This window comes from Notothenia rossii (assembly GCF_949606895.1).
Source record: "Notothenia rossii genome assembly, chromosome: 8".
NCBI lineage: Eukaryota > Metazoa > Chordata > Actinopteri > Perciformes > Nototheniidae > Notothenia > Notothenia rossii.
The window spans coordinates 59,537,581-59,558,600 of NC_136906.1; the positions used below are offsets into that span (position 1 = coordinate 59,537,581).

The following is a 21,020-nucleotide window of genomic DNA, read 5'->3' on the forward strand; positions in this document are numbered from 1 at the left end:
GAAATGAAACAACTAAACTGAAACCAGTTAAATCTATTGTGCTTTTGTTTTTTTTCCCCTTTTTCTTATAGTGTGTAGTATAGGTTTTGTGTATGGAAATGGTCTCAAAGTTCCCTCCAGAGGGAGTTTCTCTCCCACAGACTCCACCCTGCCTTAAAAGCCTCAATTGGACTCCTTTGTTTTCTTCCTTAACATAGTGACATCAGAGTGTAACACTCCCGCTTCTATTGGATAGCATTCCAGCACTTTGTATGGGACACATCTCAAAGTGGCTGACCAATCACAACAGAACCGACCAGCCAACCAATCACAGCAGATTGGACTCTGGTTTCAGACAAAGGGTGAAACTCACATAGCTTATGGTAGCAAAACAATTTGCTTTGTGTGTACCGAATGATGGGCAGCACAGTTTAAAAGGCCAGAAGCTCCCATCACACATATCATTTAGTTTAAAAAATGTGTGTTACTGTAGAATTATAGAGATTTTTGCTGTTTGCATTTTCTATTAATAACATCATCATTTATAAGAGTTACATGTTAGATATGTTAGGTATATGCACAAATTAGATTAGCTAGCATTCTAGCCAACCACATTTTCTTAGGAAACCATGTAAATATCGTATTTAATGAGTATTATTTATCTTCTGCCTATGCAAACCCCAACCCTAAGTAGGTTTAGTATAGTTTGAAGGCTTTTTACATATAAAGCCCTCACCTCTTTGAGCTGTCACCAAGTCACTCTGAGACTTTAAATGAACATCTAATTCATCACAAGAATTAATAATCTGTAGTAGAGCCTGATAAATGTTTGCAGCAGGTATTGGCAGCCGCAGACACAAAGTTACAGTGTGAGATGTCTAAATGTAAAACAGACATTTGTTTTTCTGCAGTTTCTGCAAGAACTATCCACTACTAACTCATCAAAATCCAGAATTATAAAATAATAATTACTAACTGCTCTAAAAAACATCTTCAGATTTTTGGGGATATCCAGTCTCTGAAAGATATTTGCTTGAAACTGATAAAACAACTCCAAATTACTTTTGAATGATTTACAAAGTGAGGGTGGCCCTAACACCATACTTTATTGGGATATATTCTCTCTTACTAAGCTTTTTTGGCATGTTTAACATTAAAATTAATTTAATATAGTTTTATATGACATAAAAAAATAAAACAACATTTAATACGACACATTTTAAACAATTGGAAAGTAAAAACATTAAGAAAACAAATAGACTCACAAACAAAAGGCAGAGCACAATCTATGATAATGTTAGTATGCCACTGCGCATGCTCAGTCCATTGCTAAGGAAGAAAGGGGAAAATGTCTCTAGCGAGGTTAGTAACGCGACCGGGCCTTTTGTGTTTTTATATCACGAAATTATATCATTCATCGTTTCAACTTTGTACTATCCGATGTAAAGATCTGCTTTAATGTTTCACGTGTATCTTTTTGCTTTGCCCGCTATCGGTTCGTTGTTTATAATCAAAGCTAACGGGACCAGCTAATGCTAGCTAGCCGAAATGCTATGTCGTGAGCTGAACATTTGGCATTAGCTAGTTAGCTTAGCAGCACACATCCATGGTCAACAACACACTTGTATTAACTGTGTACCATTCGTGTGCACGCTTTACGCTTCGGGTTTGTGCCTAGAACTGTTACCGTGTTATGCGTGTAGCATAAACCGACTGTTAGCTAGCTGGTTATCAGTTTTCAAAGTAAAGGCGACGTTACTTTGAGCCACTGTCGGCTAACGCTAGCTAGGGCTTAACGTTACATCACCAAAGGTACTGTACAAATAATGAGTCTTACTCGTGTTTTACTTTGTTTCCAGCTTTTTACCGGCGCCGACCCAGCTGTCTCAGGACCAGTTGGAGGCAGAGGAGAAGCTTCGGGCCCAGAAGTGCTACTCCACAGCCCTGGTCTCGTCCCGCAGAGAGCCCCCTCCTTATGGACACAGAAAAGGCTTGGTGCCTCGTTCACTTGAGGTATATAATGTTTATTTAATCAATATATACATGGTTATCTCAAATATGATAAAACTGTTATTGTCAGATAACTGGGGGGTAATTTATTGTCTGATGTCCCATGGTTATCAACACCAAGTCCATCTTCTAACTTATGCTGTAACTGTTTTGTTTCTGTAGGACTTTGGAGATGGAGGATCTTTCCCAGAGATCCACGTGGCCCAGTTTCCTCTGGAGATGGGTCGGAAGAAGAAGACATCCAACGCCCTGGCGGTGCAGGTGGATGCAGAAGGAAAGATCAAATATGACGCCATCGCGAGAGCAGGACAGGGCAAGGATAAGGTATACATGTCAAATATGTATCCATGCGCAACTTGAAAAATATCAAGATTATATTAAAAGTGTGGTCTAATTTGATCCCGATGATGGAAAGATAGATCAGTATGATAATGTGTGGATTCTTTAGGATGAGATACAACTGCACACAATGTATAAATGGAATGTAATATATTAGACACTCACAGATCTAAGTCATAACAAGCTTCATACAACACTTATTAGTTAGTTGGTTTTATTGCCAGAGTTAATTATTTCAAGACAAGATAAAAGCAAGTCTTTCATTTACAGAACACACACTCGGCAGACTTTGTAAAAAAGACTATGAAGAAGAATCTCATTTTCCTTTTCACGCTAGTTTTGTTTTTAAAGCATTTTTCGTCATTATTTTTGCAGGTTATCTTCAGTAAGTACACAGACCTTCTTCCAAAGGAAGTTCTGCATGAGGATACTCCAGAACTGCAGAAGCCTGATGAGGAGGCTGTAAAAGAGGTAAGCCATGTTGCAATGTGTATGAATAGAAACATTAAATAACAGATGAAGTTATTGTTGGGACTCTAGATCAGTGGTTCTCAACTGGTCAGGCCTCGGGACCCACTTTTTACTTGGTCAATAAATCGCGACCCAACATTTTGATTTTCTATTCAACAAAAAAATTGTGCTGTAATATATACGCTTTTCAGCATACAATATCAATAAAAGTGAAGTACAGTGCATATATCCCTTTACAAAACTAAAGTATGCTTTTAAAAAAGGTTTAATGAGATGATGAAATCAAAGCTGAACTATATAAAAAGGCACACATGCTGTAAGCCCAACTTCAGCAGGGGGGTCTGGGGGGATTCTCCCCCAGGAGATTTTTAGAAATACTAACATAAACTGTGCATTCTGGTACACTCTGAGAAGAAAATAAATAAATCTATTACTACCCGACATATTCATAATATTTTATGCCATTGTTAGTTTTTCACTTTGTTCTGACATCTTGCTGCGAGAAGAGTAAAGAGGAGATGACGTGTGACTTACTTTAAATTGTGGGTAAGGGTAGATAGCTCCCATTGTTCTGTGACCTGTCAATCATCAAACCGGGGGTCATATTTCATTATGTGTTCATTTTTATCTGAAGTTGTACCCATGGATGTATAAAGAAGAGTTCTACCGCAAAGTTATTCTTTATTCTCCGTGGGGACTTCCGGCAACAATTTTGATTCTGATTGGCCAGAAGACTCGAAAAAACAACAGCAAAGATATTTTATTGAGAAGATGATCTTGTTGTGACCATGTTTATGGTCTCCGGTACTTCCAGTCCAACGCCGACTGTATGCACAGCGTTAGAAAATCGGGCCTTCAAAATAAAAGTTTGACTTTTTCCCCCCCTAAAAAAATAAAAAAAATTCACTCACACATCCGCGACCCACTCGAAACGGGGTCACGACCCACCAGTTGAGAACCACTGCTCTAGATTGAACCAACTAAAGAAAGTAAACAATTCGCCCGAAGAAATCAGTCGATGTTGATATTCTCCGTTGGTGACTGTGAAAATGAAGTTCATTCTTTGTGATCAAAAATGCTATTGACAATTAATCAGAAATTGATTTGTTTTTCAAACATTTATAAGTTGCTTGACTTAGAATTTGAGTTGTAGTCAGAATCTAAACATGGTGGTTGTTTGTAGCTGACGGAGAAGACCCGCATGGCCCTGGATAAGCAGGTGTCGCAAAAGATCGCTGCTGCCATGCCTGTAAGAGCTGCAGACAAACAGGCCCCTGCACAGTACATCAGGTATGTATGAGTCATTAGAGAAAGTAGGAAACTTGTATGACTCTGCTTTTGTATAATGCTACTTTGACATTGTGTGGGAATGAAGGTGAAGTTGTGATACAGACTCCCAGACACTTAAGAAGTGCCTACCTGTAATATGTATTTGTAAAGGCAAGATGTACACATCAACAAGGTAGTCTGGTTATGACAATAGCAGCTCACACAAAAAAAATATAGAAAAGTCATGACAAAACACAACATGCAGAACATATGAATTGTTCAACATAATCCCACTTAGAGCTTGATTGGTCCCATTTCATGTTGTGTTTTGCCACCTTGAAGTGGTTTGTTGCAATATTCCTTTAGCTTCGCAAAGTATATTTTAGATTGTATATACTGTTAAATGGATTACAATTAGTGTCTTTATCTCCCTTATTTGGGTGATGTAAATAGTTGGTGTTGTGTCACATTTTTCCTCTCATTCTCTCCTCCAGATACACCCCATCCCAGCAGGGAGTGGCTTTCAACTCAGGGGCCAAACAGAGGGTGATCCGCATGGTGGAGATGCAGAAAGATCCAATGGAACCTCCACGTTTCAAGTAAGTAACACAGGAACCTGTAAAGAAAGAGAAAGACGCCACTCCCGACTTCTCGTGTATAAATAATACATCTTTCATGTGTCTAAATTGCACCACATTTGACACGGCAACCCCTCGAATGCCCAGAAATACACTGCCAAATTTAAGAAATAGCCTCATAGACTTCTTAACAACTATTTTACTGTAAAACAGTTTGGTTTTAAAGTTATTGTTTTTGATTAGAAGAAATAAAGCGTTGACATGAAAATTGATGGAAATAATTGTATGTTTCAGGATCAACAAGAAGATTCCCAGAGGACCTCCTTCCCCCCCTGCCCCTGTCATGCACTCCCCAAGCAGAAAGGTACAGCCATCTGAAATATCAAAAACATTCTGCTTCTTACTACTTTCACACTCCAAAAATCCAACTGAATTTATTTTCATTTCTTAAAAGTCTGTATGTTTGATGGTTTCTCTTCCTCTGCTTAGATGACAGTCAAGGAGCAGCAGGAGTGGAAGATTCCTCCATGTATCTCCAACTGGAAAAACGCTAAGGTAGGGAACCACCAGGATTACATTTGATGGTTTTGTGTATGGCAAGAAGGTATTTGGTTTTCCAGGCTTAATATTTGACACATTACATAAATATTAGATTATTTGGACTCCAGATGCTCTCGTTGTGATTCAAGTTCCATCGTTGCACTGCCTTTTTCTCATCTCTGTATGCTTAATATCTTTCAGGGCTACACCATTCCTCTTGACAAACGTCTGGCTGCTGATGGCAGGGGGCTGCAGACGGTTCATATCAACGAAAACTTTGCTAAGCTGGCTGAGGCGCTCTACATCGCCGACAGAAAGGTACCATCGATTTGTGGTTCAGAAATACTTTAGTTGCCCTAGGTAAAAATGTTTTTTGTGAAAGTTTTTCCTTTTTTTAGAATAAAATTCAATAAGTTAAATAAATAAAAAATATTTAAATAACGTAAGAAGTAAGAATACAATGCAATAAAAGTACCAACAAAAAACGGCAGTATTAAAGGTAAACATTTCCAAGACAAGATTAAATAAAACAAAACAGTTGACATATTTATATTAACATAAAATGTAAGAATGTGCAATACAAATATTAAATTAAAAATATTTATATAAACATAAGATTTCAAACTAAAAAGTACAAATTCAAAGATAAAAAAAAAAGTATAAATTTAGTATTTATATAAACTAAGACTTCAATTAAAGATGAAACAATTAAGAATTTAATGAGATATTAAATAAACATAAGAATCCAAGGTTTCAAAATAATTAACTGATATGAAATATAATAATATACTACATGAAAGTAAAATATAAAAATTCCAATAAAAATAATTAAATATTTATACAAACAAAAGAAGTAAGAATGTGCAAGAAAAAGTTGAGATAAAATATGACATAAACATGGGAATTTAAAGTAAAGATGTCCAATAAAAAGATTAAATAAATATATATATATTTATTAGGGCCGGGACTCGAATTATTAATTAATTATTATTAATCTAATTAATTACAGGCTTTCTAATTTGTAATCGCAATTAATCGCATTTTTAATCACATATAAATATTTGACCTGAGAACAGTGAGAAGCAATTTTTTTCACATGGACTTTAGTATACCATTGAATAATGACTGAATACATAAGCTTAAGCAACAAAACATTGTTTATTTTTTTCAAGGTGGTACTTAACCAAGACCAACAGAAAAGTGCAATTTTTGCCATAAAGTGTAGCAATAGCATATTTAGGAATATAGTACATTTCAGAGATTCAGGTAGCCTATAGGTAGGTAGACCTTCTGTAAACTATAACACTTTGTTTTTTAAGTAAAACACAATACTTTCAAGTACATTCAGAATATTGGAAACCCTGACTATTAGAAAACATCTCTCTGTTGCTTCAGAGGCCATAACAGACTTTGCTGATTTACCAACAGTTGATTTAAAAAATCTAATCAATTTCAGTCCAACTCTCTCAATAACCTTGGCCAAAACAATAAACAGTTCAACATAAAGTGCCAGTTGCACCAACAACCTAATAAATAGTTCAACATAAAGTGTACTGTACTATTTAAAATGAAATAAAAAAAGTGCCAGTGATTGACCTCAATCCCTCCTATTCTTCCAATATCCTGATGAAAAATAAAATCTCTCTGTTGCATAGGCCACTGTTTGATCAACGCGAATTGGGTGTGGGTCCTTGTACTCCGAGTCGGGCTAACGTCCACGCTAGCTTCCACGCTAGCTGCTATAGGTTTTGCATTGAGGTGATACTTGAGGCTTGATGTGCTGCGGTGATATGCAAATTCCTTTTTGCATAATTTGCAAACAACCGTGCTCTTATCGATGCTTCCATCCGTCCGTTTTTTAAAACAAAATGTCCCATCCACGGGGCCAACCAAAGCAGTCTCATCAGCTTGTTCGTTCATGTTTGACTATTGTTCACTGTGGTTTGTTGTTGTTTGAAGTCATGAACGTTAGTTGGTGCTCCAGTATAATCGGTACCCCTGAAACTCATCCAGTGAGAAACGTTCCGCGGTGCAAAAATAAGTGCGATTAAAATGCGTTAATTTTTGTGTAATTAATTAATCTTAATTAACGCGTTAAAGTCCCGGCCCTAATATTTATACAAACTTAAGTCGCTAAGTGCCAGGAAATTGAGTTTAAGAATCTGATTACCAAAAGCAGGATTGTCTAAAACTAATTTTTAAAAAACGTTTTCGATCTTTTAATGACCATGAAATGCTGACTGTTTCCATAGGCCAGAGAAGCAGTGGAGATGAGAGCCCAGGTGGAGAAGAAGATGGCCCAGAAGGAGAAGGAAAAGAAGGAGGAGAAACTCAGGGAACTGGCCCAAATGGCTCGAGACCGCAGGGCGGGGATCAAAAGTCACGGGGACAAAGGTGAGTCCTAAAGACGAGGAACCTAGAACAAAGTCATGTTCTCCATTCCTTATTTTCAGGGTGGTTTTCTGAGTTAGTGGAGCAGACTGTGCTGTCAGTGCCGTTGTCCGTTTTCCAAATCTGGAACACGAGGCATAAGTGATGACAGCATTTTTCACCCTGCCGGTGTTGACAGGACCAGCAAGCTGTGAAATGATGTTTCTGCTTCCCCGCTGATCATTCACATGGATTTCCAGAAGAGAAATCCATGTTGCATGACCTGTTTGTGTGCATGCATTTTGAAGGATGGTTTGGATATGTCACATCCTATCGAAGTCTAACATTAAATGTGTTAAAGGGGCCTTAATAATGCTAAGGCTTAAGGTTCATATTTTTATTTTGCGCCCGTTAAAAAAAATTAATAAATCAGCGTTGTTTTTGTCTTTCACGTTAACTGTCCACTGACTCTTTCCCATTTCTCTCCCTCCCTTGCCTCCTATTTCTTCAATTCCTATACTATCTATCCCTCACATCACTTCCACTGTTCCTCATCTATCCACTCATTCCTCTCCTTTCTATCTTTCTTTTCGCACATCACATCATCTGTCTCCCACTTCTCTCATGTGGTCTTTTTTCTCTTTTCCTTGCACCCTTTTCTCCCTCATTCTATCCATCCCCCCTCCATCTCCCGCAGCAGGTGGCGAAGACAGCGAGGTCAGGGAGCGTGACGAGATCCGCCACGACAGAAGGAAAGAGAGACAGCACGACAGGAACATTTCCAGGGCCGCTCCTGATAAGAGGTGCTGGACACACACTTTAAACACACCCCCCTCCTCCATCTCTCAGTACACACACACACACACACACACACACACTTGTCTCACTGCTGAATCATTCATAGGCCCAGCCGTTATACCGAACAAACGCAGCCAGATCCAACAGAGCACTCTGACAGTAGTCCATGTTTGATTGTGTATGCAGGACCAGTTTGTGTGAGTGTGTTCTCACTGCCTGGTTGTCAGTTGATGGAATGGCGGTTCCCCGCAGGGATGAGGGAAGTGGAATTCAGAGGAGAGCTCATTAAAATCACCATTGCCGCTGTCAGCGAGCAGAAACCTTGTGATCTTAAAATTACCTTTGGCTTTAAGATGACGCTGGCTGAAGGACACTAAAGTCACTCGGAACTTTTTTAACGACGTACAACATTTCATCCTCGATTTAAAATTTAAAGACAAAATCCTTGAAGTTTTCCAGAAATATGATTTAAGAAGTTATACCCATAGGCGTACATCGATCAGGGTTCTTACGGTCATTACAAACCTGGAAAAGTCATGGAAATTCAAAATGCAAATTCCAGGCCCTGGAAAAGTTATGGAAAACAATATTTTTCCCAACGTTTTGGAAAAGTCATGGAAATGTAACTAAAGTTACATCAAATATAATTTATATTTTATCTAATCGGCGAAATAGTTATACTATAATGATAATACATACTGTATCGTATAGTAATGAAATGTAAAATGGCATTTAACTGACGAGGTATTTTGCTGGTGAGAGATTTTAGTTGCTTTAGCGTGTCGAAGCTAGTTTGCTAGTTAGTTTGCTAGTTAGCTAGTTTGCTATTTTGATTTGTTTTAGATAGGACCAACATGTTTCATATGCAGACCTTATTTTCCTGTTCCATGTTAAAGTAAACCATATTCAGTGGTACCGCTGAGAAAGAGTAATTTTTTTGGTCATGGAAAATTAGGAAAGGTCATGAAAAAGTCATTGAAAATCCTTGGTGAAAAAGTGTATGAACCCTGATCAATATTTCAGGCATGTATCAATATAAAATCCATACAACACTACGGTCTGTTATGGCTTAGGGGTTTCATGCCACAGTACTAAACATAGCATTTTTTCTAGAATTCCCTTATGTTTTTATGTCAGTGACCCTTTCTCATTTCTCTAATTCCCCTCCTCGACTCCTATCCTCGTGTCTTAGTGACACCCACAGGAGATGCGAGCAGAGGAGCCGAGGAGAGAGGAGGGGAAGCAGGAGGCGGTTAGAGAAATGAGAACTCCTCTCCTCTGAGCGGTCATTTTAAAGAGACGTCCATTAATGATGACAGGAGTCACAGCAGCACTCTGTCTGATGGACAGAACTGTGTTCATGATGACTTATATATTTACTTTGATTCATTCACAGTGCGGTATAATGAGACAATAACAGGCTACAGATGCGGACACACACATATATAAATATATACAATTTCAGATTCATATTCAAAAAAGTATGAGAGCACTCACAGCATAATAACGTAACACTATCAGAGACTGGATATATCCCCCCCCCCTCTCTGGTCGCTACAATGAGGAAATGAAATTACGGGCCAAAAGTTTTATTTGCAATTATTAAAGGTAAGCATAGGACACCAAACCAACTTAGACCTGTCTGTCCGCCGCATCTACGCACTGTACAACACACACACTCACACCTACACACTGTACCACACACACCTACAGCTCCTAAAGCATATAATATACATCAGGCTACAGCCGTTGTGTGTTTTATTATGTGAAGCACTAAATGGTTTTAGAAAAATATCGACTCTATGTTTGTAGATATCTACTAAACTACAGCATACAAATACAGAGAGTAGGCCTGTTACACTGAGTGATAGTATACACACTGCTCTGCTTTCTGCATGGACCTCACAGCTGTTCTCACTGTAAACATCGCGCCGCGATGAAAGCAGTTAATAAAATAATATCCAGGGGATGCATGCAGAGCCGTCATTGGCTGAGATAAGTCCGGCCGTGCGTCACGACTCTTTTAAACATCACTGTTGCCAGAAATGCATCCGTGGAGGAAACATCAGTGTATCCTCGGTTAGAGCTCCTCCAGAGAGCTTCCTCGATGCTCGATGTGCATTTAGAGAAATGAGATGTCCTCCAACATGGCACGCTGAAATCCATTGCCCGGTCGATACCGGAGGACCAAGGAAGGGAAATTAGTGAAATGAGAAAGGCCCAGTGTAGAGCTTATGTCATTATTTTTCCCATGAATCTTTGCTAAGTGTCTGCCATTTTTCTGTGTCGCAGGTCAAAGCTGCAGAGAGACCAGGACAGGGACATCAGCGAGCTCATCGCTCTGGGCGTGCCCAACCCCCGCTCCGCCGGCGAGGCTCAGTACGACCAGCGCCTCTTCAACCAGAGCAAGGTGAGCATATCAAACATGCCTTCATACAGTTATGATTTGTGTTGACTGGACACAAATATCAACATGTTGTGGACTATTCTTTATTGCTATTGTTTGAGAAAGAAAACCAGGAGTGGATATTTCTGATTTGAATTATATTTTGTGGATTTTGGGGAAAGAGTTATATATTCAATATTGTTTTCAGTTAAAGATTTTCAATTTGTTTATTTCTTAAATGTCATGAACTGTACAAAAAGATCATGTTTGCGTCATCGATTTGGTGGGTTCGTAAAAGTGTTGGGTTGAAGTGGCAAAGTCTCCAGTGTTTTTCTGGAATTTAAAGCCTCAGTCGCAGAACAGCCTTGAAAGATAACTTTTTTTCTTCCAAATGTTTGATAATGCTAAACTTGTAAGCAATTTGATGCTCAATATAAGGAAGAAACGCATTATAATCATTCCTTTTTTTTCTTTTTAGGCACAAAAGGAAACAAATGAATGTTTAGAAATCACCTTAAAAAGTTTGAGCGATTACCTTGTTTTGCAATTTATCTAGAACTAACTGTACCTTATTGTCCTCTCTCTCTTTCTCAGGGTATGGACAGTGGTTTTGCCGGCGGTGAGGATGAGTCTTACAACGTGTACGACCAGCCGTTCCGCGGCGGCAGAGATATGGCTTCCAACATCTACCGGCCCAGCAAGAACATAGACAAGGACGCATACACAGACGACTTCGACACACTCATGAACAGCAACAGGTACTGTACATCACTCTGTTTCCACTATATCTTTAATAACATGTTATACATGTACTCGGAAATGTCAGTAGTATCATAATTATGAGTTGTAAACAACTTTATGGATAGCAGTGGAAAATGTCAAAGATGATAAAACATCAAACAAATTAAAACAAAAAATTAAATTGTTCGCATAAATAAAACATGAATATGTTTAATCCGTAAGTACGCACTTAAGTGTTTGCATTTTAATTTTTTTACAAACCTTTTGCAATATTGCTTTTTAGATCAAATGTAGTGCGAACCTTTAAAACTATGTTTGATGTCGTGGCAATGATAGGTGTAACTGAGCATCTAAATGCTTAATAACTCACATGTAAAGTTATGTAAGCTATCACACATCCCTCCCTGCATAATAGGGTCAAATGAACCATGGGGCAATATCCTCTATTAGTCTAACTCTAGTCTAAATATAACTAGCTTAACTGGCCATGTTTTGATGGTGATGATCGCAGTGCATCAGCCAAATAATCCTACAGAGAGATTAAACAAATAAAATAGTGATGAAAAACTTTAAAATATTGATAAATATTCCCTAAAAGTATTTATTTTTACTTCCCCATACTGCTTCCCAAATACTTGTAGGACAATGCTGCTTCACTGCTGAAGTTTTAAACTTTCGCAATTATACACCCAATAAAAAGCCTGAATAATTTTGTGGGCCTTCTGGCTTGATTCCGAGGCACGAGAGAGGCATGCACATGATGTCCCAGCAGGAGGTCTCCCCCTGGGCGGCAGGAGCGCCACACACCACTAGCCGAGCAGAGCCTGTCCCATATGTTCAGTCACCAGCTCGTCACTGTCCTCTAAGAATGTCTGGCCGGCTGCAGGGAGTCACACCACTCTGCAAAACATCGGAAATCTTAAATTGAAGAAAATTCCCTGAGACATGCAAACATATGTTCATTGGAATAATAAGATATTTTAGACCCAGTGCTGAAAGAGTGCCCTAGGAATGAGTCATAAAAGACTGAAATGACCTAGCATTTGAGCAATGCAGTTCACTCGTCTTGAAGTCAACTGTTTTTTTCAGTCATTTACCAAGTTTTGAATGTCTGAAGCAGTGTTTCCGCCAGACCAGGGCTGAGAGGGCGTCCACCCCGAAAGCGGGGGGGTTCTTGAATTTTGACTTGAGCCGTCCTTTATTGATACTGTCTTTTTACGTTAGTGAGCCGGATCATTTGGCTCGGCTCTCTTAAAGCGCCGGCTATTTCGGCTCCCAAACGGCTCTTCATGTTAACACAGTTTACTACGGAGACTCAGTTTCGGCGCTGCGATGCTCTGGTGCTCGCAGCTCACGTGCGTGCTCCACTAAAACCCCCCGCTCATCGCGCACGTTCCGTGTTGTCCTGTAGCAGGCACCGCCGATGTCTGGGAAACGCTCTTCAATACTCCGAAAATAATCCCACCAGACCCCTTTGCCCCTCCAACAGAGGGATGTCCTTGTCCTTTTTCCTTTTCGTCATTTTCAAGTGATAAAAATTCTCGATCTTCTCTCGAATTATTAATATTTTTGGCGTCAAATGACGGCAAGACGGCCCCCTGGCGGAAACGCTGGTCTGAAGCTTTCCTTGTGTCATAAACAGCAGTGGCTAACAAGTGACAGCAGATGCTAACAATTGTCTAAGTAAGACTATTGAGCGTCATCACACTGAACTTTAGCCGCCTTTAGCGTAGCGGTGATGATGCGAAATCATGACCGAAATGTAGTTGGTTTATAGTAGGGATGCACCGAATATTCGGCCGATAATTGTTAAAAAGGCACTTTCGTCTTTGTGTTGTTGTGATGACGTAATCAAAACGCGGCGACAAGCACGGCGCGCGACCATGCTCGCGGCTGGCTCACAGCCAACATGTCTGCCGCTTGGAGATATTTAAAAATATCAGAGAAAGAGGCGCGGATTGCGATTTGTAAAACGTGTTCAGCTGACATTTCTCGAGGGGGTGTAACTGCAAAGACTTTCACCACTTCGGGATTACTCCACCACTTGAAATCAAAACACCCGGACAAATATGCGGAGTAAGATCAAATCACAAGCACTGACAGCGAGAGACGGTTCAGCGCTGCCTCTCATGTGCTTGATGAGAAGAGGAACAGACTTATGGCTGATAAAGCAGAGAAGCTACTGTTCATTAAAGATAACCTCCCACTTTTCCTTAATAAGTAGACAAGGCTGGCTTATCATAAGCTTATCTATTTCTACATGTCTACTCTATACCCACTTTCCTGAACAATTTTCATTGTGAGTTATAATTCACCATCTCAGGTTATCATTAGGGGGAAATGACAGCAGCACAGTGTTCAATATATTGTACTTTCGGTATCGAAATGATACAATGTTGTTTACATTGCTCATGAGGACAGACCACCTTATTTGCAGATTCTTGAAATTGTAATTTAATTTGTAATTGATTGTGGATTTTGTATCCAGTTTTCACTTTATGTATCTTTATACAATGTTTGATACTTTGCTTATGAGGACAGACAGCCTTATTTACAGATTCTTGAAATTGAATTGTAATTTCATTTGTAAATAGTTACATTCATGTGGATTTATCCAGTTTGCACATTTGTATGCATGCACTTATAGGTGCATTTGTTGTTGTTGAAGGCCTGGCTGTTACAGTCTTTATTTACACTAGTTTGTTGTAGGCCTACTGGCCTAGATGTTTATGCAGTTTTAAAGCACCTTGGCTTTGTTCTGAATGCACTTTGTTGTAGTTATCCTACAGAGAAAATAAAATGCACTTGACTTGGAATTAATGTACTGTGTGCATTCAAAAGTGCTGAATAAATGTTTTATGGACCCATAATAGTGATTATTATTTAAGTTAAGTTTTGCCATAATCATGTCTTTTTCCATAATCAGGCAGCTGAACAACATTGGTAAAAAATGTATACATTATATATATATATATATATATATATATATATATATTTCTATTAATCATTTTTCGGCATTCGGTTTTCGGCCAACCGTTTCCTATTTTCGGTATCGGTTCCGGCCAAGAATATCCCATTCGGTGCACCCCTAGTTTATAGCCCAACGTTAGTTTTATGGCAATTGCATTTACGCTAACAAAATTATAAAAGTTGTGTTAAAATCTGGAGATCGTACTTCGAAACAAAAAGGCATCTGTCTGTTTCTTAAGCGTGTGTTTGACCCAGAGCTTACTCTTTCCAAAATATCCAATGGGAACATATTTTTTGTTGAGAGCCCTAGTTAGGAATACTTCAAGGTCCGCATCCAAAAATATCTCACTTGCGTCAACTCTATATCTTGTAGCAACTTGCTAGCAGTTTTCTTACATTGCAAAATAAGAAAAAACAAGCCCAAAAGAAGTTGGCAAACAAAATTGTCTTTAAGCCGAGACACCGCAGGCAAAAACATCGTTTTTCATGCACTGGTCAATTTTGAGAACTTTTGCTATTTTGATTCCATAACATGTTTTCTTTCAAGCTTTTGGAAGTAAAATGTACAAAATACACATTTAAGTGTTTATTTTACTATAGTTTGTCTATTTGCGTCTGTAGGTTTCTCCTAAATTCACCAAACGTTAGCATTCTAAAGTAACATAAAGTACCGCGATATCCAAAATCCTTTCTGCAAAAACAAATTTTGAACCTGTTTTTATCGAATGTTCAGATTTTTGTTCCTGAAATGTGTTAAAATATGCGCATATTTAATAAGATTATGGCTCATTTGCATATTTAAACATGCTATTTCATAAAACTTGTAATACAAAAAACAATTGGCTTAATGTAAGTAATTAACTGGCCATTTTTAGCTGATGTCTTTAAGTAAAAAATATTACCCTATTCACCTGTAGTGTCTCGCCTTAAGTTTACAAACTCTAAAAAACACAACCAAAATGTTTCTTTTGGAAAGAAACTATACATATTTTTAAAGTAATTACTTGTTCTTCTTTTTTCATCTCAGGTTTGTTCCCGACAAAGAGTTTTCCGGTGCCGACCACGGGCAGAAGCGGGATGGCCCCGTTCAGTTTGAGGAGGATCCCTTCGGTCTGGACAAGTTCTTGGAGGAGGCCAAGCATCACGGCGGCTCCAAGAGGCCGTCCAACAGCAGCAGCAGCCGCTCGAAGGACGACTACCACGACAAGAAGCGCAGGAAGGAGTGAGAGCGCTCCACGAAGGGAAGCTGCTAGCATGATGGAGGATAGGGAGGTCGTCTGCACCCTCTCAAAGGCTGAGAGGGGTTTTAATATACTCAATTCTATCAGGAATGATCTGTCACAGTTTAGGTTTTATTTCAGTGTGAAACAAGGCAGAAATATTGTTTTTTTCCCTCCTTTCCCCCACATTTTTTGCCTCATTCTATAAAAGAGTCATGCTTGATTTGACTTGGGTAAAGCACAAGTGGAGCTAATTAAAAAGATGGACGTTGTATTTTGCCCTGGAAATGTTTCGATTTCTTTTTTTTATATCTGTATTTAGTGACTCAAACAGAACATGTTCATATTATTTTCCAATTTTCCCCCGACATTCCCCCCCTTTTTTGTCCGCTGTGTTTTATTTAAACCATGGTGTATTTGTGAGTTTTATTTGATGGCAGATATGTACAGCATTATAAACTTATCTGTAAGGTGTGAAGCAAACCTGCTTTATAATTCTTGTAAATGACTACCAATGGAATAAATTTCTTATAGTGTATTTCTGGTATCATCCTATTCGTGTTTCTTATCGAGTAAACACTCTTGGTGGGTTATTTACTAATTAAAAAATGATGCTTTTTCAGAGCTGCCCAATCTAAACTTTTACAACATAGTGGGAAGTCCATTAGTTGTGTAATTGTTATAGTTTTCTCGTAGTAGATTTCCATTATTTTAATCACTCCCCGAGTAATGCATCCTATTTACATCGATGATTAAAGGCCCAAAATGTATTTAGAGAAGCCATCTATTACAAAGTGTGAGCAGTGACTTTTTTTTTGTACCAGAAATGGGCTCCGTGATTTATACGATGATTAGAACAAAACTGGTTCCATTAATTACAATTAATTATGATTCATGCAGTCTGACAGTTTTATTTTCCCTGGCTTTGGAAAGTAATCAACGCGGCATTACACGGCCCGGCACCCTCACAAATCTCTGCACAGCGCCAACTCTCACTCATGCCTGAATAGGGCGCAGACACTTGTTATATGCACGTGATTTATGTTTTTCCTCCATGGGCAGTGTTTGCAGTTATGGCCGTGTGAATTAGTGCCCTGGACTTGCATGGTATGTTTTATTGCTGGTCTTTTTACCAGCATCAGAAAAAAATATAGCCAAAGAAGTGACTGATGAAACGATAACCCCCCAAAAAATCCAGGCCAAATAAAATAGTTATATTGGGGTATTTAAAAGGAACTTGGCAAATGTTGAAGTTATGTCAAACTTTGGCCGCCTTTGCTTTCTTATATCTCAATGGGATTTCATTGGAGTTTAGTGGCACTCAACTTCTGGTTTTATTATCTGGTTAGGTTTACACTTTCGTTTTTGTGTATAATGATGCATACATAAACACAAGAGGAATTTAGTTGTACTTTAAAAAAACTAAGATGTCTTTACGAGAAATCCAAAAGAATATGAATAGAATAGAATTCCTTTATTGTCATCGCACCAGGTACAACGAAATTTTAAAAAACAATACTCGCAGTGCATTTCCACATAAAACGAAAAAATATGTATATCTATAATAAACACATACACACATCCATACCAACTTGCATACATGCCCGCACATAATTTAAATACAGTTTTACAATATAAAAAACACGGATGATATTTGGCATGTCTGATGTTGATCAGTTAATAAATTAATAAAACTACTAAAAAGTAGTGCAGTTGCAAATTGTTACTGTGTGTGTATAGTTCAGCGTTTGACGGTGTTCAGTTTTCTTATGGCTCTGGGGTAGAAACAGTTTTTCAGTCGGTTTATCTTTGATTTAATTTACCTGGAGCGTCTACCGGAGGGCAGAAGAGCAAACAGGAAGTGTCCAGGGTGTGAATAGTGCAATTATTTTTGCCTGCTACGTTGGCTGAAGAGTTCTTCCAGATCTCTCTGTGGCCGCCGTCATGGACAGGTCAACAGCATGCAGAGGGGACATTTATCAAGGACATCAAGGTTTGGGGCAATTTATTCTGAAAAACAGCCCTGCTTTTGGGGCGTTCCCTCTCCTGTAGTGTGTTATAATAAATAGGTTTTTGTGCATGTAAATGGTCTGCAAACGTTAAAATCCCGAAGTTTCTCTCTCTACCTTTTTTAACATTAAAGGTCCCCTATGATACTGTTTTTCATCAATATATAATAAGTCTCAGATATATACAAAACATATCTCCTTAGTGTTTGGCTCGAAATACCAAACAGATCATGCATTGTAGCGTGCCATAAACCCCTCTGTTTCAGCCCTGTTTCAAAAGTTACTTTAGATGAAAATAAGGAGCCTCTCCCCACATGTTTATGTGTAAAAGACATGGAAAAGTGGATTTTGCATAATAGGTGACCTTTAAACTTTGAAACATGTAGAGGCACAAAATATGATTGAATATGAGCATAATAGGACCCATTTAACATGATCCTTTCTCACATTTCAGTGTTTTATTCTCACGTCTTATTATTCTGCCTTTGATCCTACACCTGAGCATAAATAAGTGTTGAATGAAGGATGGACCGCTGCTGCCAGTGTGAGGGTGATTTAAGGACAGCGGGGGTTTATCATATGAGTGTCAGTGTGAAGAAATCCATCTGACATGTACCAGCTTAGCGTCAATGACTCATGAGGGGAATATAATGACTGGGTTTTGAAGGCACATTTATGAACATAAAGAAAGTCCTTTTCAATACACAAACATTTCCAAGTCAACACAATTAATTGTTTCCATTCAGCTCGGTAAGATCCCCTTCAGCCTGCATGTGCGCTCGGACCATTGATGGAGGACAGCTTGATAATAGGTCTCCACTCGTGTCTGCCTTTATACATGTGCACAGAGGAAGATCAATGAGATTCTTATTCAAGGAGGTAAAGAGGAAATTGGTTCCCTGGCATCGCTTTTGTGTGCTGTTGGTAGTAAACGCTGGGCGTATTGTGTTGGGCCATAATGGAATCCTCAGGTCGCAGAGGAGGCCATGATGGATCGCTTCTTATCTGTGCTCCACAAGGCAACAAACCCAGAAATAATAAACTATATGGAGTTGTTGCCGAGCATCTCTGCACTCTTTGGACTTGACGAGGATTGCTTCATTTGTTTTCGCTGATGTTATTTGTGATATTTACCCCCCTCCTTCCTCCCTTTCAGCTGCTGCAAAGCAATAAGTCTGGTGATAAATGTCCCCTCTGCTGCTGTTGACCTGTCCATGATGGCGGCCACAGAGAGATCTTATCTCCCTCTGTGAGATTTGCTCTTTTCTTCCGTTATTGAAGGCTGCAACAGAGGAAGGCTTTTTGTGTTGTTGAAGAAACACACCCACACCATGGAAAACAATGGCTGCATCTCTGCACTGCCAGGGACAAAACAAGGTACAATAATTCTCCATCCACATAAAGACATGAGTCATTTTAGGAATAGAAAGACAGAATCAAAAGTTAGAAAATGTCTTAGTTCTTATAGGCCGAAAAAAGTAAGCAATACAGAACAGATATAAGTGATGTGAAGAGCATAACATGAAAATTACATAATAACAAAAATAAGAGTACATACAGATATGAACATATTGAGTGAGAGGTTTAAGGGAATAAGTTCCATGATTTCCCAAAAGCGTATTACTTTTTTGTTGTTTAATAGTTTATTAAGCAACAAAAAACAATGATTTACGTAGAGAATCCAGGCACAGTGAAAACAATTGCATTTGATATATATATATATATAATATAATCAAGAGCGCCATCATCTGGGGTATCATAGATACTAATAATATCTTTAATGTTGAAAATATAGAAAGAATAAAGTGAGTCCAAATTGCTTGGGATATTTCACAATAAAATAATACACGATCATTGTTTTTCAAAAACGTATCCATATTGAGAAAAGGTACAATAAGTTTAAATGTCTGTAAACTTAGCAACAAGACAATTAGCATGTATGTTTTGGGAAAATACGGGATCTATTAGCTGTCAGAAGCAACGTTTTGGTGTCTCTAATTATGATAGGGCATCCTTGGTGTTTAAAGAAAAGTCAAGTGGAGCTAAAGCTGCACTAATCACACAGTTTGTCACACATTGGATCAAATAACTAATGTAGAAGTGGTCCCTCATGGCAGGGAACGAGTCAACAATTAATTATAATACGACTGTGTAGTTTCCCTCACCTCTACCTAGCATTTTAGCATCTTTAAGCTCATTGTTTTGGTTTTAAGGGCATGGTTATGAACTCTCTCCTAGTTACAGCCATGGTGAAAATCTCCCCCATTATACTCTGCCGTGCCGATATCCACGCATGTTACCAATATAAAGCAAGTAGACTCCTTTAGCAAAAAAAGAAATGTCACCGCTTCAGAAGACAATCATGTTTCTACTGCTGCCTCAGTTGGTTACTTTGTGTTATTTTTGACTTTTTTGATATCGATCCAACCCTTTGTAACACAGAATTAACAAAAAAGGCAGCAATAGAAAAACAACCCCCTGTTCTGCTCGGTTAAATCACTATTTTTGTCAATTGAGTCCGGTATGTTTGAAGAAAGCATCTAAAAAAATCTGAACTGTCCCTTTAAAATGTAATAATGTCAAAGATGTTTACAGTTTGTTCTCCAGCCTGTTAGGTCCCAAGCCTGTTTTTTAGGTTTCAGGCTCGAAAATGACATTCCCAGAACAAATGACCATATCTTCCCTTCTAAAAGGGTTAAATTAATAATATTTTTTCTCAAAGTAATGATAAACCTGTGAGTTGGATGTACAAAAATGAGAATCAATATAGATGTTTTTTATTTTAAAGAAAATTCAGATTGAACATGGTAAAAAACTGTGAATTATAGTGTCCGTCCAAAGAATATTTTGTACTTATAGTGAAAACTACTCTTGGATGATGGGTTAGTAGACTAAAAGCTTTAGGAATCCAAAGTACAACATATAATAAGTACCCTGTATCAAGATTGATGCAAAACAAGTTATATTTGACCCTTTTAGACAGATTTAGCAAAAAAGAACTCTTCTGGGGCCATTTGGGTGGATTTTCCATATCTCTGGCCCCCCCTTGTTCGATTTTGACATGTGACATCTCTTTCTGACCGTTAGAGCCAATAGAATCCAAGGGAAATCGTCCCGCACACACTCATCTTAAAAAAAAAAGATGGAGTCTCTGCGCATGCTAGCTTGCAGCAGAGGGGAGAATATATATATACTCTGATATAAAGCAACTGAAAAGCTGTTTTATTGCTTATGGATTATCAGAACATTTCAAAGGGGACGCAGCCACATTGGACATTAACCTATGGATTAACTACAGCATCGTTTTTATCGTTTTAATGCCATTGAAGACCAGTTTAGA

The 21,020-nt window shown here is 38.4% G+C and overlaps 1 protein-coding gene across 2 annotated transcripts; it reads left to right on the plus strand.

Annotated features, from left to right (window-relative positions):
* Positions 1-1,216: 1,216 nt before the first annotated feature.
* Positions 1,217-16,209, plus strand: snw1 (SNW domain containing 1). 2 transcript variants are annotated; one of them, XM_079643094.1, is made up of 14 exons: positions 1,217-1,341; positions 1,839-1,992; positions 2,152-2,313; positions 2,704-2,799; positions 3,983-4,089; positions 4,563-4,667; positions 4,941-5,010; positions 5,136-5,201; positions 5,388-5,504; positions 7,439-7,580; positions 8,254-8,359; positions 10,647-10,764; positions 11,335-11,498; positions 15,479-16,209. In XM_079643094.1, exons 1-14 carry the CDS (start codon positions 1,328-1,330, stop codon positions 15,675-15,677), a joined length of 1,620 nt encoding a protein of 539 aa, XP_079499220.1. In that variant the 5' UTR covers positions 1,217-1,327; the 3' UTR covers positions 15,678-16,209. The 2 variants fall into 2 exon arrangements, with proteins under 2 accessions (XP_079499220.1, XP_079499221.1); XM_079643095.1 differs by having other exon boundaries at positions 8,257-8,359.
* Positions 16,210-21,020: the final 4,811 nt, after the last annotated feature.